Source organism: Mugil cephalus, chromosome 7, assembly GCF_022458985.1.
Source record: "Mugil cephalus isolate CIBA_MC_2020 chromosome 7, CIBA_Mcephalus_1.1, whole genome shotgun sequence".
Lineage (NCBI taxonomy): Eukaryota > Metazoa > Chordata > Actinopteri > Mugiliformes > Mugilidae > Mugil > Mugil cephalus.
The window spans coordinates 2,256,229-2,272,991 of NC_061776.1; the positions used below are offsets into that span (position 1 = coordinate 2,256,229).

The 16,763-nt window shown below is 43.6% G+C and overlaps 1 protein-coding gene across 1 annotated transcript in view; it reads left to right on the forward strand.

Annotated features, from left to right (window-relative positions):
* Positions 1-16,763, forward strand: part of myo10 (myosin X) — a 106,319-nt gene that overhangs the window by 56,430 nt on the left and 33,126 nt on the right. Inside the window, exons 4-9 of the mRNA XM_047589775.1 lie at positions 4,547-4,734; positions 15,661-15,795; positions 15,890-16,014; positions 16,139-16,152; positions 16,262-16,346; positions 16,436-16,539. Of these exons, the coding sequence (XP_047445731.1) occupies positions 4,547-4,734; positions 15,661-15,795; positions 15,890-16,014; positions 16,139-16,152; positions 16,262-16,346; positions 16,436-16,539 (651 nt within the window). The remainder of the gene's footprint in view (positions 1-4,546; positions 4,735-15,660; positions 15,796-15,889; positions 16,015-16,138; positions 16,153-16,261; positions 16,347-16,435; positions 16,540-16,763) is intronic.

A 16,763-nucleotide genomic window follows, 5' to 3' on the forward strand; every position in this document is an offset into this window, starting at 1 on the left:
CACCCACCTAGACCAGACCGGTCAGACACCACCACCCCATAGCAATGACACAGACACACACACTAAAACACTTAAAAAAAACAAAAAAAACATGAAGAACATCTCAAGGTGTTGACCTGGCCTCCAAATCCACTAGATCCCAAACTGATCAAGTATCTGTGGGATGATCCACAGAGACCCCTCCCCTCAAAGACCCCAACGCACCCCCCCCCCCCCCCCCCCGCACCCCCCCGACCCCACTAAGAACATTCAACACCCTCAGAAGGCCCATGTCCATTCTCTGATGAGTCACCACAGGGGAGACCTGCTAACCCTGATCCTAACCCTACACCTGCACAATATTAGGAAGGGGGCCATAGTGTTTTGCCTTCAGACTCATTCAATGGAGACGTGACCCATTAACAGCTGAATTTATTGTGTTAATAAAACACGCAGTGACATATTGAGTCTTGGCAGAATGAAGGTGACGTATCCGCAGGGCATCATCTGTTAAACAGTTGCACATGTTTAAATCCATCTTCCCGCCGTCACAGTGTGTAAAAGTTTGACTCCTAACACGACAACACGACAACATCTACACGACCAGCTGATGGATGCGGCCCCAGAGTCAGAGATCACCCCCGACTGTAAACTGTTTACGCCACCGACAGAAGACAGAGACGTTTGTGCCTTCGTGCCCATAAACCGACTCCTTGACTCGAGCTGGGAGTTGCTGCACGCTCTGTTTACACACAGCTCGGCCTGAGTGATAACACACACCGGCGATTTATGGTCCACCAGACCATAACCACTGGGACAACATCCCATTCCTCTCCTGTCCTGATTTGCACGAGCGGGGTAGTCCGGGGCGCCCGGTGTTTGTCATGTAAATACCTTCACCTCAACCGCCATTCAAATTATATTTGCATCCCGGCTGAATGTGGGTCATTCAGTCAGTGGGGCATTTAAATGGTGAGCTCAGCGCAGAGGGTTTTAATGTGATGCAGACTCGGAGCAGGGAGCGAGCACGGCCGCAGCAAACAAATATTTATTTAAATCGGTTCATTCGGTGATTATTTTTATCTTTCGGTTAAAACTTTTCCAAATAATGTCTTATTCAGACTTAACAGTGACAAATTTAAACACAATATCTATGAATGAGGAACCTGTTTTACACAGACTTATATACTAGTTATACTATATTCTGTCATTAATTAGCTTTAGCATTAGTTAGCACTGAGTTTAGAGTCACCATTCACATGAACCCCAGCCAGGCTGCGCTGTGATGTAAATTAAAAGTCATTGATGATGTTGTTGTGGTCCTGCTAAAGTCACAGTTTGTTGTCTTTCATAGTATCTAGAAAGCGGTTTCGATCTGAAGGGACCGGTTTTTCGAAGAACCTTGTTTGTTGAGAGCAGTCGCTTGTTCTTTATTAGATGGTAACACGTTTACAAAATGTGCATGAAGATGTTACAGAAGTTCTTTAATCAAGAGCCGATACATGCACTGTAGCACTTTCATACAGTAGATCCTACTATGTCCTAGAATGGAGAAAACCTTGTTAGAGGGAGCCTCAGTGGAATTCAGCTAGTCATAACAAAGGAGCTGTAGGCTGGAGGCCTCCATGCCCTATCTGTGGGACCTTTGCCCTGCTGTTAGTTTGAGAGAGAATATCTTGTGTGACAGTTTAACCTCCATATTTTTCCCACATTTCCCTCCCGTTTAAACTGTTAACTTCCATCATGCGTGTCATTGGTGTTTCACTTCACTGTCGTTAAGGTACAAGGTCCTTAGGTTCGTATCTCTTCATCATCGTCGTAACCATCGGTCTCGAAGTTTCGAATAAAGCTTGAATAAAGCTCCACATTGCTGAGTGGTTTATCAGATCACTGAGGGTTTTTTTTGTTACCAACAAATCCAAAAGTCATTTTAAAAGGCAGTTGGACTTGTAGAGTTTCTTGAAGAGGTTTTACCGCTCATCAGTAGTTTCTTCAGTTCTGACAGACTGGTGGGAAGTTGAGGTTTAAATAGGAAACTCTGTGGGTAGAAACCCATGAGAAACCTATGGATTCCCGTGTCCTGGATGACTGAGAACCTTCACAGACATGTTACTAGCTGAGCACTGAGGACGACAGACACGGTGGCAAAGTTGAAAGTTTTCCCACCTGGTTTGATTTTTGTTGGTTGTTGGTATTTTAGGGTGAGACTACGATTAGGCGAACGTGAGCATCTGACATTTGAATTTAACGGCTGAAATGCATGTGCAGCTGTAGCGGTATTCAGCCGTATTCTTCTATTTATACTGATAGCTGAGATTCATGGTAATTGGTCTCTGGAACGTCAGGAAGACAGAAGCTATTTTCTTCCTTCTAGGGAAACTCCCCCCCGAGTGTTTCCATCGTCAGGAATCAGTCTCCACAACAAACTGGCGGCCTGCTCTGCTCCTGCGATGTTATTGTTGCTGGAGCTCCATACATCGGCGTGACCATTAACCTAATTATCGCTATTATGGCTGTAATTTGAGCTGCAGAACTCTGAGCGTGGTTTCGCCTCAGGCATGGCATTTGGAACCTTTTTCTGATTGACCTCCGTAATAAGAAAATGGACTCTTCTGTTTTTTTAATCCTTGGGGATTGTTTTAGCGGGAGTCCACTTTAAAGCTCCACGCTGATATAATAAACTTTGATACTGCTTTGACTAACTGCAATGGAGGTAATGAAAAAATAATAAACGGTAATGAAAGTGGCTTCCTTTGTCAAAACAAGAGCAGGAACAACATCTGAAAAGGTGAAATATGTCTGTGAGATTAACTGACTAGAAAAGAGAGAGTCTGCAGGAGGGACTGATGCTTAGCAGACCAAAATCTCTCACTCTCCTTCTCCTTAATGCATTTTTTCCTCCTCCTCCTCCTCCTCCTCCTCCTCCTTCTCCTGCAGGCAACACACTAACAAACTAATATGTGGTTATGGGAACACTGTGCACGGCTCTAAAGAGGTTTCCACTTTTCGTCCAAGTAACAAAAACATCCTCGGTTTATAATAAATGTGATGGAGATGGGTCATCTTTGCTTTTAAAGTCAGGGACCCTGGTGAGGTTTAAGATGACTGAACCTTTTAAAGTGAATAATACCCAGGAATTCCCTTTTTGCAACTTGCAAACATGACAGAAACGTGAGCGGCGTATGAGCTGCAGGTTTTCTTGGAGAAGTTTATCGGCCGGTGACACAAGATAAGCGCAATTAGATTAGAGTGTGAAAGGACAGCACCTGCAGCTGCTCTTTGATTTTATTTGAAGTAACAGGAAAATGCAGCAACAAAACATTAAGTTAATTAGCTGAGGAAAAACTAACAGCTCTTAGGGCTAGGGTTGCGGTCAGGGTTAGGGTTAGGGTTAGGGTTAGCCTTAGAGTTGGGGATGTGTCTATCTACTTCTTCTTGGATTAACATGATACAGTAGTTGGTAGCAACCAAAAACGTAGAAAAATGAATAATAATTGTAAACATGAATGGTTAATAATGGTTGAGTATCTAAGCAGCTTTTTGCTCCTGAGTTTTGAAGGTGCGACCAAATCTCTTTAAATGCCAGAACCCATCAGTCTTCGTCTATGCTTTGCTTGACCTTTTCCTAATTCCATCTTTTTGATACTCAGCCCACAAATATTTGATTTTCTTGTCCATGTTTTAGCCTGAACCCTTCACTAAAGAGTGCGGAGGCTTGTTCGGATTCAGTCCAACATAGTGCCGTTTCCAAACCTTCACTCCTGGAATGTAAGCATGTAAGTCTGGGAGCTGGAAAACTTCTCTCAGCCTGTTTACTGCACCTCTTAGAAGTCATCAGTTTCATTCTCAGATGGATGAGAAAATAATAATAATAAAAAAAAGTAAGCGGCCTGTCTAAACCTTCACAGGTGACGGTGAGTATTCGTGACAGAGTGTCTGTGAGAGCCCAGATGATACGATGGTTTTCTCACAGATACGTGCTGACGTGCTGCCTTCTTTTCCAGAGCCTGCTTAAATTATCCATTAGTCACCACCGCAGCTCTGAGGCCGTGGCCAAGGCTTCTCCTGGCTCCACCAGCTCCTGTTTCAGCACTTTGGTTTGTTTTGCTTTGAACTCTGAAATCTGAAAATGGTTTGGAAAATCCAGCAGTTGTTTTATTTTTTTTTTATAGCGAAGAAGGAAAGCTAAAGGCCATAAACGTTGAATGTTGTGTTGCTGAGCTGAGTAGAACTGGCTGCTTGTAATGTTTGCTGTTGTCCTCCTTCCTGAAAACTTAATAAGGCTTTTATGACTCTGTGCTTCAGTCTGAGAAATTGGATTATTATCCCGTCTGTGCGTCCACCTGAGCAGTGACAGGCAGCAGGGGTGGTTTTCTCTGACCGTTGTTTACTAAATGATGATGACAATGACGCATGCAGCAGGCCCAAAGATCCGCGATAAGCTTCGTCGGCAAAAAGGTTTTCAAACATTGATGGTCTGCAGATGTCTTCATGCCCGTTTATTTTTGCTATGTTCAAGATCCATAAAGTTAATTAACTTGGCACTTTCTTCTCTCCCGGTTCTTAGACATACATCGGGTCCATCCTGGCCGCTGTGAACCCGTACCAGCCGCTCCCAGGCCTGTACGACCAGTCGGCCATGGAGCTGTACAGCCGGCGCCACCTCGGTGAGATCGCACCGCACATCTTCGCCGTCGCCAATGAGTGCTACCGGTCGCTGTGGAAGAGGCCGCAGAACCAGTGTGTCCTGATCAGGTGTGTGTTCCTAACCTTTTTACCATCATTCGAATGTTTTTATTGATTTAGATTATTTAAAGCTTTCAGGACACATTTCTTGCCACAAGGGGGCAGAAAATCCCCCCGAAACAAGCCAACAGACACAATCTACTGATATTTTACATTTTTCTAATGATTTACACCCATTCAGGTTACCTATACCTTTTATTTTATTTTTAATAAACCTTTCTTTAGCTTGTTTAATCACTGAGTCAAACACCTTGATCGAGTGTCAAGCCTCATGGATGTGATCATCTTTGGATCATTGGAAAGTTTTTTTATTGACTTTACAAGAAACTTTAAGATTGCGTAAGAGCTTTTTGGCCACAAGGGGGAAGAAAATCCCCCAAAATAAGCCAACAGATACGCAATCTATTGATATCTTGTGGAAAAGTTCCTTCATATCTACGTTTCCTAATTGTTTTGCACCCATTCAGATTATCTATAATCTTTTTAATTTATTTGTGCACACTGCGCCATCTAATTGGCCCTTTGAATAAACCTTTGTTTTCTTTAGCTTGTTTAATCGCTCCCCCCTCATCGTGCCAGGCACTTTGATCGAGTTTCAGGTCTCCTGGGTGCTTTGGCTTCGCCTCTGAGGCTCTGAGCACCACATGACCTGACACACACTGCAACACTATCTCCATCCGCTGTCCGCTGCTTTCCTTCCTCGTATCCTTCCTCTTTGATTTCAGCCGCGCAACTTTCACGTCCGCTGTCGCTCCATTGTTATATAAGACAGACTGAGACATTCTCGTCCTGGAGGCTTCAAAAGAAAGTTATTTTTACATTTTCAGATAACGCTAATATCTGGCAGCCTGGATTTAGCGAACAGCGGATGCAGGAGGCATGGCTCAGTGCGACTGTGTGGGAACCGTTGTGTTTGTGGTCATCGAGGTATCCTGAATACGTGGCCATCGGGCTTTGTTCATTCCTGTGGATAAGTGGTTTTGTTCTGGCAGCGTCGTTGTCACGGAGGAATTACACAAGAAGACGTGCAACTCACTAGGTCAAATGTTTTTACCCCCAGATGTATCAGATCAGCTGGTGTCTGGTCACAGTCTGTGCAGATAACTGTCCAGTTTGTCAGATCATTTTTGTTATTTTTAGCTTTTCGTAATACTACTGACTCATAGCTGCATCAGGTCACAAATTTCTCAACATGAGGTTGCAAAATAGCAGAGTGTCCCATTTACACAGCTTCAGAACAACACATTTTTTTAAAAGGATTCAGCTTTTGGGAAGTTTTGACATCAGACACCTTGGTTTTCTGACCAGCTTTGCCTAATGCCTCTCGAAGCAGGGGACCACGGTGCTAGCTCTGTTTGACGGGCGCTAGCGTTGCAGTTTTCTGACAATTAGCTGACGTTAGTTTACAGCCTCGTTCGGCCTGGTTTCATGGGCTCTGGGGAAAATGAGACGCACATGTCCCCTTTAAACTCAGGCTTGTTTAAGTTTATGGGAAAAGCGGAAAGTTAACAGTTGCTTTGCTTTCATTATTGACCAATTAACAACATACAGTATTAATAGTCTTAGCCTACTTCCATGTGGGCTGCCATTAACTTACACTGAAGCTCTGTAGTGGCTGACATCAGCCGCCTTCTTTCTTAACTTGACAAAAATCAGACAAAACGCAACTGCATGATGCATGACAGCGATAGATTCAAAAATGGGCTGAAGATAGATTAAAATATCCAATCGCGATTAATCGCATAGTTTCCACAGTTAAAAATTAATCGCACTTCATTTTAAAAAGCTTTAAAAAGCTGCGCTTGATCTGGTGGTGGCTCCGTTCAGCTATGCAGCATTTCTGTTTTGCAATGTGTGGAGATATGAGGTAATGCATATAAAACCAAAGCTCATCCTGTTTTTAAATTACAACAGGGAGCTATAAGAAGTATAAATCGATCAAGGTTTTCACAACCAATGAACGTGATCTATTTTAATTTAAACGCCACAGAATTTTATGATTTAGTTGAATTTAAGACACAGATGATGTACAAAGTACACAATGATTTACTGACAAAGTACTAGAGAGAGTCTGTGTGAACTGAGGGTGATCAGGTGTTGTTTTTTTCGTTTCTGTTCGAGGTGTCAACTTGTGGAATAGTTACGATGCTCAAATGTGTCATTCAGTTTCCTTATTCGAAAACATGCTTTAAATCAAAAATCAGTTGTAAAAAAAAGATTTTGAAGATGAAAGCTGAGTGTCTACTGTTCTAGAGACCCATGTTTTAATGCAGATTGTGTATTAAAAGTATGAGAGTTGCCGTAATGAGCATGAGCTTCAGCTACTAGCTTTTCCATTAGCTTCATCTCTCATTGTATGTGGTTGCTTGAGGGGAGGGGGTTAAATGCTCATCGAATAAACTAAATTGAACTGAAAGATCGACAGTAAATGCAGAACATTTAGATTTTCTTGAGGGAATCAAGAAGAAAAAAGCAGTCCCTTTATCCATCCTCTTCATTTTTCTCTTCTTCTTCTTCTTCTTCTTCTTCTTGGGGAATTTCTGTCAGTTTTGTGCTATTTGCTGCGGTTGCACTTCGCCCTCCCAGAACCGAGCCCTTCCCGACTTCCCCAACTACTAATCTAATGAATTAATCGTTGGCATTAAAATGAACTGTGTGTTATTATTCAAAGATATGGAAGAGAACTGGTTCATTTCATCACTGAACCATGTGTTGTCTCTGGTCGTCTTCTGGTCTCATTTGCCTTCGTCCCTCAGGAACAAAAGCTTTTTGTGTGGCAGGATGTTAGTCAGTGGGAAGAGTACGAGCCGCGGTGGCGTAAACACAAACATGTCATATTGTCGTTGGAGGAGGCCCCCGAGCCGCACAATGCTGCCATTCTGTTCAGGGACACTCATCACCGCTGTAGATCTGCTTTGTGTTCGTCCTGATCCTCTGGTTCCTCTGCTGCTGCTTAGTTAGTTCATTAACCTCAATGCAAATAAATAAGGCTACAGTTTAGTTTCATTTTTCCACGACACCAGCATCAGCAGCATCGGCAGCAGCAGCTCGTGGAGTGGAGCGGACCAGAGAGGACAAACCTCAGACCACAGTCGTGACCTTTAACTGTTGTCTCAGCTAAAACACAACCCGACGCTTCGCTGTCCGTTAAAATAGAGTAAATGACACAGTGAGCGTTCCAAGGCACACACTGCACTGCCTCGTTCTCCTCCTCCTCCTCCGCTACGTCTCTATGTTTGAATCATCCGCACATTTCAGAATATTTTAAGGTTTGAATCTTTTTGCTGTAGTTCGCTGTGATGAGCTGTTTCTCAGATCATAACTGTCGCAATCAAAGGAAACTCAAAGCTCCGAGTAGAGAAACTGCACAAGAACGTGGAGAATCTGCGTTTGATCGGACGCACTTTTAGTTTTTGGGGAAATCGTTGCACACTAAGCCTCAGTGCCAAGCAGTGACGCTCTGATTTTTATTCCTCTTATTTTATTTCACTGCACAGTGTTTTGTTTTGTTCTTTCCCTGAGGGCTGCCCGAACATGAATTTTTAGGACTTGTCCTCCATCTCTGTGACCAAAGACCATTTTAGTACGGTATCATTTATCTAAGCCTTCACTGAAAATCATTCTAGGCTGAAGCAGGCTCTTAGAACAGATCTCATTTGTTTCAGGTTTTATTCCCAGTTTAAAATGTGTTTTTACCATTAAAGTCATTTATTTTATATTTTATTCATTAACTACAAGCTCTAATTTACATCTCATTTAAGTAGCATCACTAATTACCATGTACTCATTTGTGGACATTGAGACTTCATTGTTCGCTGCTCTGTCATGTTCAGGTATTAAAATAAACACTTTTATATTTTAACACACATGTTACACTTTGTTATAATATAAATGATGAAATAATCCCAGTGTCCACATATGAGGACATAATTTTTTTTCAAAAATGACCACTTCCTGTTCAAAGACGATGCTTAGTTTTTATACATGTTAGGTCCAACTAATCTTAAAGAAATAAAAAACGCAGACCAAGTAAAAGCTCGGGTCTCATGAGGTGAAAAGGAGTGTTTTTATTTAATGGCAGCGACAGAGACGAAGCCTCCGGGAGAAAGCGGCGCTGGTAGCAAAGTTTATTTAGTTTTGAACTAAATAATTTGTATTTACGATGTTCTCCAACTTTCTAGCTACGTCTGAGCGTCTTCATCAGTGTGTGGAGCTGCACGGGGTTTATTTCCTCTCCTGTACCGACATGGTGTTTATCTACACCAGCATTCAAGACCTTACTGCGTCTATTCTTATGGTAATTGCAGTTTTAGTGTTAGAAATGACACAACACGAGTCGGGACAGGACTGAACTTGAGTTTACTGTAGATGTTTATGTGTGAAAACCAACGCTTTGGCCTGAGAGTGGATCCTTATTGGAGCTGGGAGCTGTTTACAGGCAGGTCTCCAGCTCGTGAAGGTTGTGTTTTTGGTCCCGTGGAGCGTTTGAACGTCGAGTCAAAGTCCAGCTGCCACAGGACGTCCCCACCCGCCCCTGCAAATAAAAAACGCCAGAGCCATCTCACTGCAGACCCTCGTAAAACATGTAACACAGGCTGCCCCCCCCCCAACCCCAAACCCCGTCCACGCAGGGCTCAGTTCATGGTGTGTGCGAGGACCGAGAAGAGCTATAAATTGCAAGCTGGCACTTTCAGACGAGGCAGGAAGCTTTCTGGTCAGATTTAGGGATCGTGGGTAATCTAATCCAGGCAGCGGCAGAGTCGAATGAAACGGGAGTAAACGAAGAAGAGGGGGAGGAGAAAGTGGGGGCTGGGGGCTTGGGGGGGCGGCTGTAACACAACGCCATCTGCTCATTAATGCTCATGAATGCCACTTTGCGTTTTCACTAAGGCGAATGAATACCTGCTCGCGTTGAGCCACTTTATTTTAATTGGAGCCCACCTGTTGAGTTTGTGCTGCAGGTCTCAGCAAAGCGTGGTCTGAGCCACCAACGAAGAAGAAACCCCCGCCCTGGAACACCTCCAGACGTTCAGCGCGGCAGGTTCTCAGCTGGATAATAAACCAATAAACAGGAGATTCAGACTCTAGTGCACAGATTTTACTGCCTAATTCCCTGCCTTTATTGTTATTATTGTTATAATTCTTTATGGACCCACGTTTCATGCTTTGCTGTTTATCCCTTTCAACATCAACTTCCTAAAGAAACAATTTTCCCAGTTTCCCAGACGTCAGCCTCATCCAGCCCTTTCATGGTGAACTGGTTAACACCAACTGTGAGCCACCTTACCACCCGACACCAGTAACGCTCTTGTGGCTGAATTTGGTACAACCCAAACCCTTAACCCTGCAGCCAGAGTGGAGGCTGTTAGAGCAGCTCTTTAATGCCTGTGGTGTTGGTTCCACCTTTACAAATGGTTCTAGGGTTTGTTCTATGTGTCCATGATGAGGTTAGTGTTTGCTGATTGTCTCAGTCGCAGTTAAAATATGAGCTTTTAGCCTGAAAGTCAACACGACGCAACCCGGACTGATGGTGCGTTCCATTTAATTCAAGAGTCAGCACTGAGAGGTGACCTCACACCTGAGTTATCGGCGTTCCAGTTACAGAAGTCGGCCATCTTGGTAACTCAACTCGGGGCTAGTAAGGATTGTACGACTTTCTGAGTAGAAAATCTGACTTCTGGGTACAAATAGAATCGGGCGGGGCTCTACATCGATGTCGTGACCTTTTTTTAGTCAGGAGCTTTTAGCTCTATCTGAGTGGAAACCTCTGAGGCTGTAAAATGAAGCCCAAGCACAAGTGTCAAAACCTGCAGTACATCTAAATGGCCACTAGAGGCTCCTCACTGTAGACCTTCCTGTTAACTTTACAACTGTGTCATATAAATCCGGAGCCATGTAATCATATCAATAGAAAATATATCTACTGTCTCAGTTTGTTGCTACTTGTCTTCTAGAAGGTGCCAGATGTCTTTTGAACTCGCTCTCTTTGAATCCCAAACACCTCAGATTTCATTAAACCACAGAGCTGCGTCAACAACCAACATCCCCCCCAACAGAGCGCCTCCTTCCTGACCTCCCGACCCCAGAGGTGGGAGAGAGGTCAAACCCAATAGTCTCCAGTCCTGTTAATTGCTCAGGCATCTGGGGTCAACTGAGCCCCGTGGCCACGGCTTGCAAAAACATACCTGAGAGGTTTTCTCCGGGGGATTTCACAGGATTTATGTGCGGCATTTTAACTCTGGAGTCAGATTCCCAGTTAGACGGACTAACACATCCTCTTGTTCAACGTATTTTACGCCAGTGTGTCTGATAAAGGGTGCGAATATAAGGGAAATGTAGGGCCTTCTTGTAAAGAGAAGGCCCTTGAATTAGATCAGGTGTCTCCTGGTCTCTGGGTTCATACAACAAAAACTCATCTGTCTGAGTTTTGCCATCAGCTTAGTTGGAACAAATTTTGGTGTTGCTACAATAGACACTATGAAGATAACCAGCTTCTCAAAATTGAAGCCCAAGCGAGAAGAGCTCCCCCTGGTGGCTGACTGCAGTGTCGGTCATAAGCTCCGCCCCCTCCATGGCAGCAGATGGGACTTGGGTCAAACTAAATCACTAAAATACACATCCAACCTAAACTGATGGAGGCGGAGCAGAGATTAGTATTATTTAAAAGAAAACAAGAGTGAGTCTGGAGGAAGTGTGGGCGGGGCATCGATATCATGGCTCCGCCCTCGGACCGTACTGATCAGAGACTGGCTCTAAAATCACAGGATGGTTTTTATTAAACATGTTTACAGCCTGGTTCAAAAAATGGTTTGTGTGTCAATAGTTTATTTCAATATTCGCGACAACTGTACAGGGGGTGATTTTAAGGGAATTAAGGGCATTCCCGCTTTGAGTGACAGGTGTTAGCCTGAGCTAACAGGTAGCGGAGAGCTTTTTGAGGTTCAGAACACAATGGATGATGTTACGATGGGTCTGTCCATGGTATTTACAGTCAGTGGTGTCGCTGGGACGGTTTGTCCATATTTATATACGGCCTACGGTTGCTATGGTTACCCTAATCTGAAAAGAGTCGATCCTTTGAGGCTGCTTATCAAAATGCTTAGTAGTAAATTGCAGATCTGCTCCGCACAACCTCATGGTTAAAGGAACCAGCTTTTCCCCTAATTATTGGGAAAGAGATGGTGCTTCATCCCTGTGATTAAACACACAATCACCTGCACACCTTTGTAACACATGCACACTTCCTGCCACGTGATAGTCGAGCCTCACTGGACTTTGTGTTGCAAATGAAATGTTCCAGAGTCTCCAAATAAATCAGTTGAGGAGAGGCCTCATTTTTAAGTTTGAGTCTTTAGACGTGCGTTTCAGTCCACCTTAACAAGCAGTTTGATCGGAATCTTGTATTTCCTCGTGTTCGGTGAAATCCATTCAGTTCTCGGATTAAATAAGACGCAGATTTACGTCTTTTCAACGCGTTCCACCTCTCGTCTCAGTTTCCTCCTCCCTTCTCAGAAACCCTCTCACTGGAACCCTCTCTACAAAGGGTCTGGGTGAGGTCCAGATCTGTGGAGGCAGTTTATCCTCCTTCCTGCATGTGGAGGGAGGTGGGGTGGGGTCAGGTGGTGGGGGGGGGGGGGTTACCTTGGGTGGTAGCAGCTTGTAGACGGCCAGACATCGGTACAAAGGCAGGGAGCTGTTTAAATGTTTAACTGTGTGCGTCTTAGCTCGGGTAATCTGGCGTCTTTTAAATAAGTTACATTTCACAGGCCCATTCAGATTTAGCCAACACTATTTAAATGAAGCCTTTTAAAGTGTAAAACCAAACCCCTTAAGAAGGTTTCACCCCCCGTTGGACGCAGGCCCTGGTGAGCTGTGTCGTTGTGTTTCTGCAGACCTACTCAATAAAGCTGCCTTTTTCTAATGCACAGATGGTGCAAGTTGTTTGGGCCGAGATTAAATTCTGAATTTATTAACATATGAGCAGAATTAAGAACTTGCAGCCTTAATAATAAACATTTCAGGGCTGTAATGAGGTGGGAAAAGAATACAAAAATATCATTGAAGCAATGAAGACAATAATATGATATAAAAACAATAAGACAGACGGGGAGACAGTATATTATGTACTGATGAAATCAAATATCTAAATGATGTTTTTATGTGGTCTAATAAAAGCCTCCACTAGGGGGTGCTACATACCGTAAAAGCAACATATGTCACCAGAAATGTTGTTGCGACCAAATTTAATACCTTATATTTAAGACATTTATTTCACAATTAAATAAGTAAAACAAGTCAACATGGAAGAGAAATGAAATCCATCACCAGCAGGTTCTTGGTCGTATTTAATAGTTTGTTTGAGCTGCCACAATTAATCTGACAGTGACATGTTGATGTTTAAAAAAAAAAGAAAAAAAAGAGGGTAATGACCTGAATCATGGGGGGCTGCTCCCGGTCCGTCCTGCCATAACATCTGTCCACATGTGCTGCGTGGTCACGTCTCCAGCTCCAACCAGACGCCCCAGGAGTTTACGTTATCTCCGTCCTGTTCTCTGTCCGTCACAGACGTGCCCCTGACTCCCTCTAACGCTGCCCCCCTAAGTATTATAATAATTCCTTTTTTTTTACCATTAAAGTTATGAAAGAGACGTCCAGTTGAAAACTAAAAAGCCCATTGAAGACTTTTATCATGTTATGTTGGAATTTGGCCATTTAATCCACCGCAGCACCACAGGAGGAGGATGTGTTCTACCGTAGCCGTGACGAGCTCATCCAAGACTTAAAACCTCTAATGTGTTTCCAAGATGCTGCGACGTTGCGTAACCTTCGCTTGGATCCTGGGGTCAGGATCAGTTCAGTTCACGTCTCCTGGTGAGACCTGGTCCTCAAACCCAGAGCTGATTCTTTCAGTTTGATGCATTCAACAGTTTAACAATCACAAAAAAAACTACAAATCTTAATCTGGTGTAGTTAGTGAATATTTATCCCAGTTAATGCATTAATTGACTAATTTAAACCTTTAAATCTTAGTTAGATTGAATATGTCTTCATGCGTCTACACAGGTTGACGTGGAGACTTTTGTCTTTGCGTCCATGAATCCATTTCAGCGTCTCTGACGTCGTCGCCGTCCTCTTTATTGTTCATTCATGCCCATTGACCGCACGCAAACTGGAAACGCACAAAAACACTTCTGTGTTTCCGGAAGAAAAGCGTCCTGAATGTTGTCCAGCTGCAACAAACCGTCCCTCAGTCGCACTTTTCTTCTTGTTTATTGGTCCAGTGCTGCAGCTTCCACAGACACAGTGATCACTGTATGGATGGAGGTTAAAGAGGTTTGTTCCTGGAGGAAATCACACCTGCTTTCCTGAAACATTTAGAGCTTGAAATTTGAAGTGAATTATGAAGGATTCTAAAATGTGATGTTTCCTTCCTTCAATTCATTGAGCTCCAACAGGAAAAAGAGTATTTAAGCTGTTGCTTGGTTTCTTTTTGTTTCACCGTTCTACAGCACGAGACGGTGCGATGGTGGGAATAACGGGAGCTATTAACCCACTTCCACCAGAGTCTCTGTTGGCAGCTGATTCTGCCCCTGCACAGGTTTTTTTGGTTGAATTTGTTTACAGCAACATTACGAGATGTTTGGAGTCCGTCGGTATCTCCTCTCATCTGCTGTGGGAAGATAAAGACGGGGAAATAACTTTAAAGGACGGACGGTTCACAGCGAGTTAACTCTGCTGCTGTGATTGGCTGGAGGACGTCCCGGCCGGCAGCGTGCAGACTGTCTCGCTTCCAGCCTCCGGGCAGTGTCTTCTTAAACGCGTTACCATGGTGACCATCGTCCTCGGCTGTTCGTGCTGTCGTCTTTTTTCAGGCAGCGAGACCAAAAGTTAATAATTAACATGGTCCCCCTGAACGTCACACTGTGGCGACGTGGGCTGCCAGGGTCATGTTAAATGTGACGGGGGGGGGTGGTGGGTTAGTGATGCGTTCAATGACCTCCAGATTCTTCACATAAACTTTTTTTTAAAGAGAAAACTACTGTTAAGTGTTTTTTTAATCTCAAACATTATGATTTGAAAGTAAAAATACATTTATTATAGAATTATAAATTCTCAATATAAACATTTTTAATGAGAAAACTTTTATTAATTAGTTTTTTATCTCATAAAAAACTATTTAAAGTTTAAACAAAAAACAATAATATATAACATGAAGTTTCTCGTCTAGTTAGTTATTGCGTTGCATTTAATGACCCTCACATTCTCAACATAAACTTGTATTCATGTGTTTTCTTATTCCACACATAATACAACCAAAGTAAACACTTAAATATGCACATTTATTATGTGGCCTGATGTTTTATCTAGTTATTGTGTGACGTTTAATGACCCTCAGTTGTTTGTCACAAGATTTTTCTTGAGAAAACTTTTATTCATTTGTTTGTACATAATGATCCAAAAGTAGAAACTAAAATAAATAATCATGTGTATTTGTTGTGTTGCATTTAATGAACACCAGTGATTGTGGATCTGACTGTCAGACTTTTATTTTGGCGCCTTAACACTATTATTAGTGGTTATTAGTGAATCTCAACGTAACTCACGTGAGGTCAGGAGGTGATTTCCTACGTTTGATTCCTACTTGTCCGGTGCGCCATCTAGTGGATGAGGTCTGGAATGAGCCAGTGTGTGTGTGTGTGTTTACATACGTGTGGTCTCTTGTGTCCACTGTTTTTTTGTTGTTGTTTTTTTTATGTAAAGCACATTGTTGCATCTTTTGTATGAAAGATGCTTTATAAATAAAGTTTGATTGATTGAAAAGAGGAACAAAAAGAAGGTCCATAAATCCAATAAAAAAACATTCAAATGAACTTTATTATCAGTGTAATTAACCTAATTAAACATGTCTGACGGTGTCTCTTCTCCCGTCCACAGTGGGGAGAGTGGAGCCGGTAAAACCGAAAGCACCAAACTGATCCTGAAGTTCCTGTCGGCCATGAGCCAGAACTCTCTGGAGGTGTCGTCCCGAGACAAGACGTCGCACGTGGAGGAGGCGCTGCTGGAGAGCAGGTGAGTGACTCGTCGGGTTAAAACGGGTAAAAGATGGAGATCCCAGTCCGCTTCATGGTCATGCCACCCCCCCCCCCTCCTCCTCTCCCATCAGCCCCATCATGGAGGCCTTCGGTAACGCTAAGACCGTCTACAACAACAACTCCAGCCGCTTTGGGAAGTTTGTCCAGCTGCATTTCAGCCAGAAGGGAAACATCCAGGGAGGCCGGATCGTGGACTGTATCCTTTTAAACTGGCTCAGCCCAGGCTCAGTGGGGGGGTGAGGGGGGGTCAGGTTAGATGACTAGTCCTCTGCTCCCGTCCAAATGTTTTATGCCTTGACTGAGACGTTTTCTGATCACAGACCTCTTAGAAAAGGTGAGTGTCCGTCCTCCTTGTGTCCTTGCTGTGACTCTTTATTAAACCTGAATGGTGGCTGAAGATTTGTGGACTCCACACGTTTTTAACTGTGCGTTTTCCTCTGCAGAACCGAGTGGTCCGTCAGAACCCAGGGGAGAGGAACTACCACATTTTCTACGCCATATTAGCGGGAACCAACAGCCAGCAGAGAGGTGAGGAACTAACGGACCAGAAAAGTCTCATCTCTGCACAGAACAAGCCGGACGGCAGCTTCTAAAGTGTCCTGTGTTGTTGTCTGCAGAGGCGTTCGGGCTGACGCATCCTGACAGTTACCACTACCTGAGACAGTCCAGCTTCCTCCCCGACAAGACCATCAACGACAAGGGCACCTTTCAGGATGTTCTGGTAGGAGGCGGCACACGTCAACTCACTGACCATTAAAGCTTTTCATTCACTGGTTTTAACCGAGCAGCGTCCTCCAGGTCTGAGAGATGGAGCCCAGGTGGAATAGAAAAAAAAACTGCAGTTCATCAAGTGGCCACTAGAGGCCCTTTTCTAACTCTTTTGTTTATTAAAATTCTGCATAATTAAGGGCGGGAGTGACAGTCCATAGTTTATACAGTCAATGG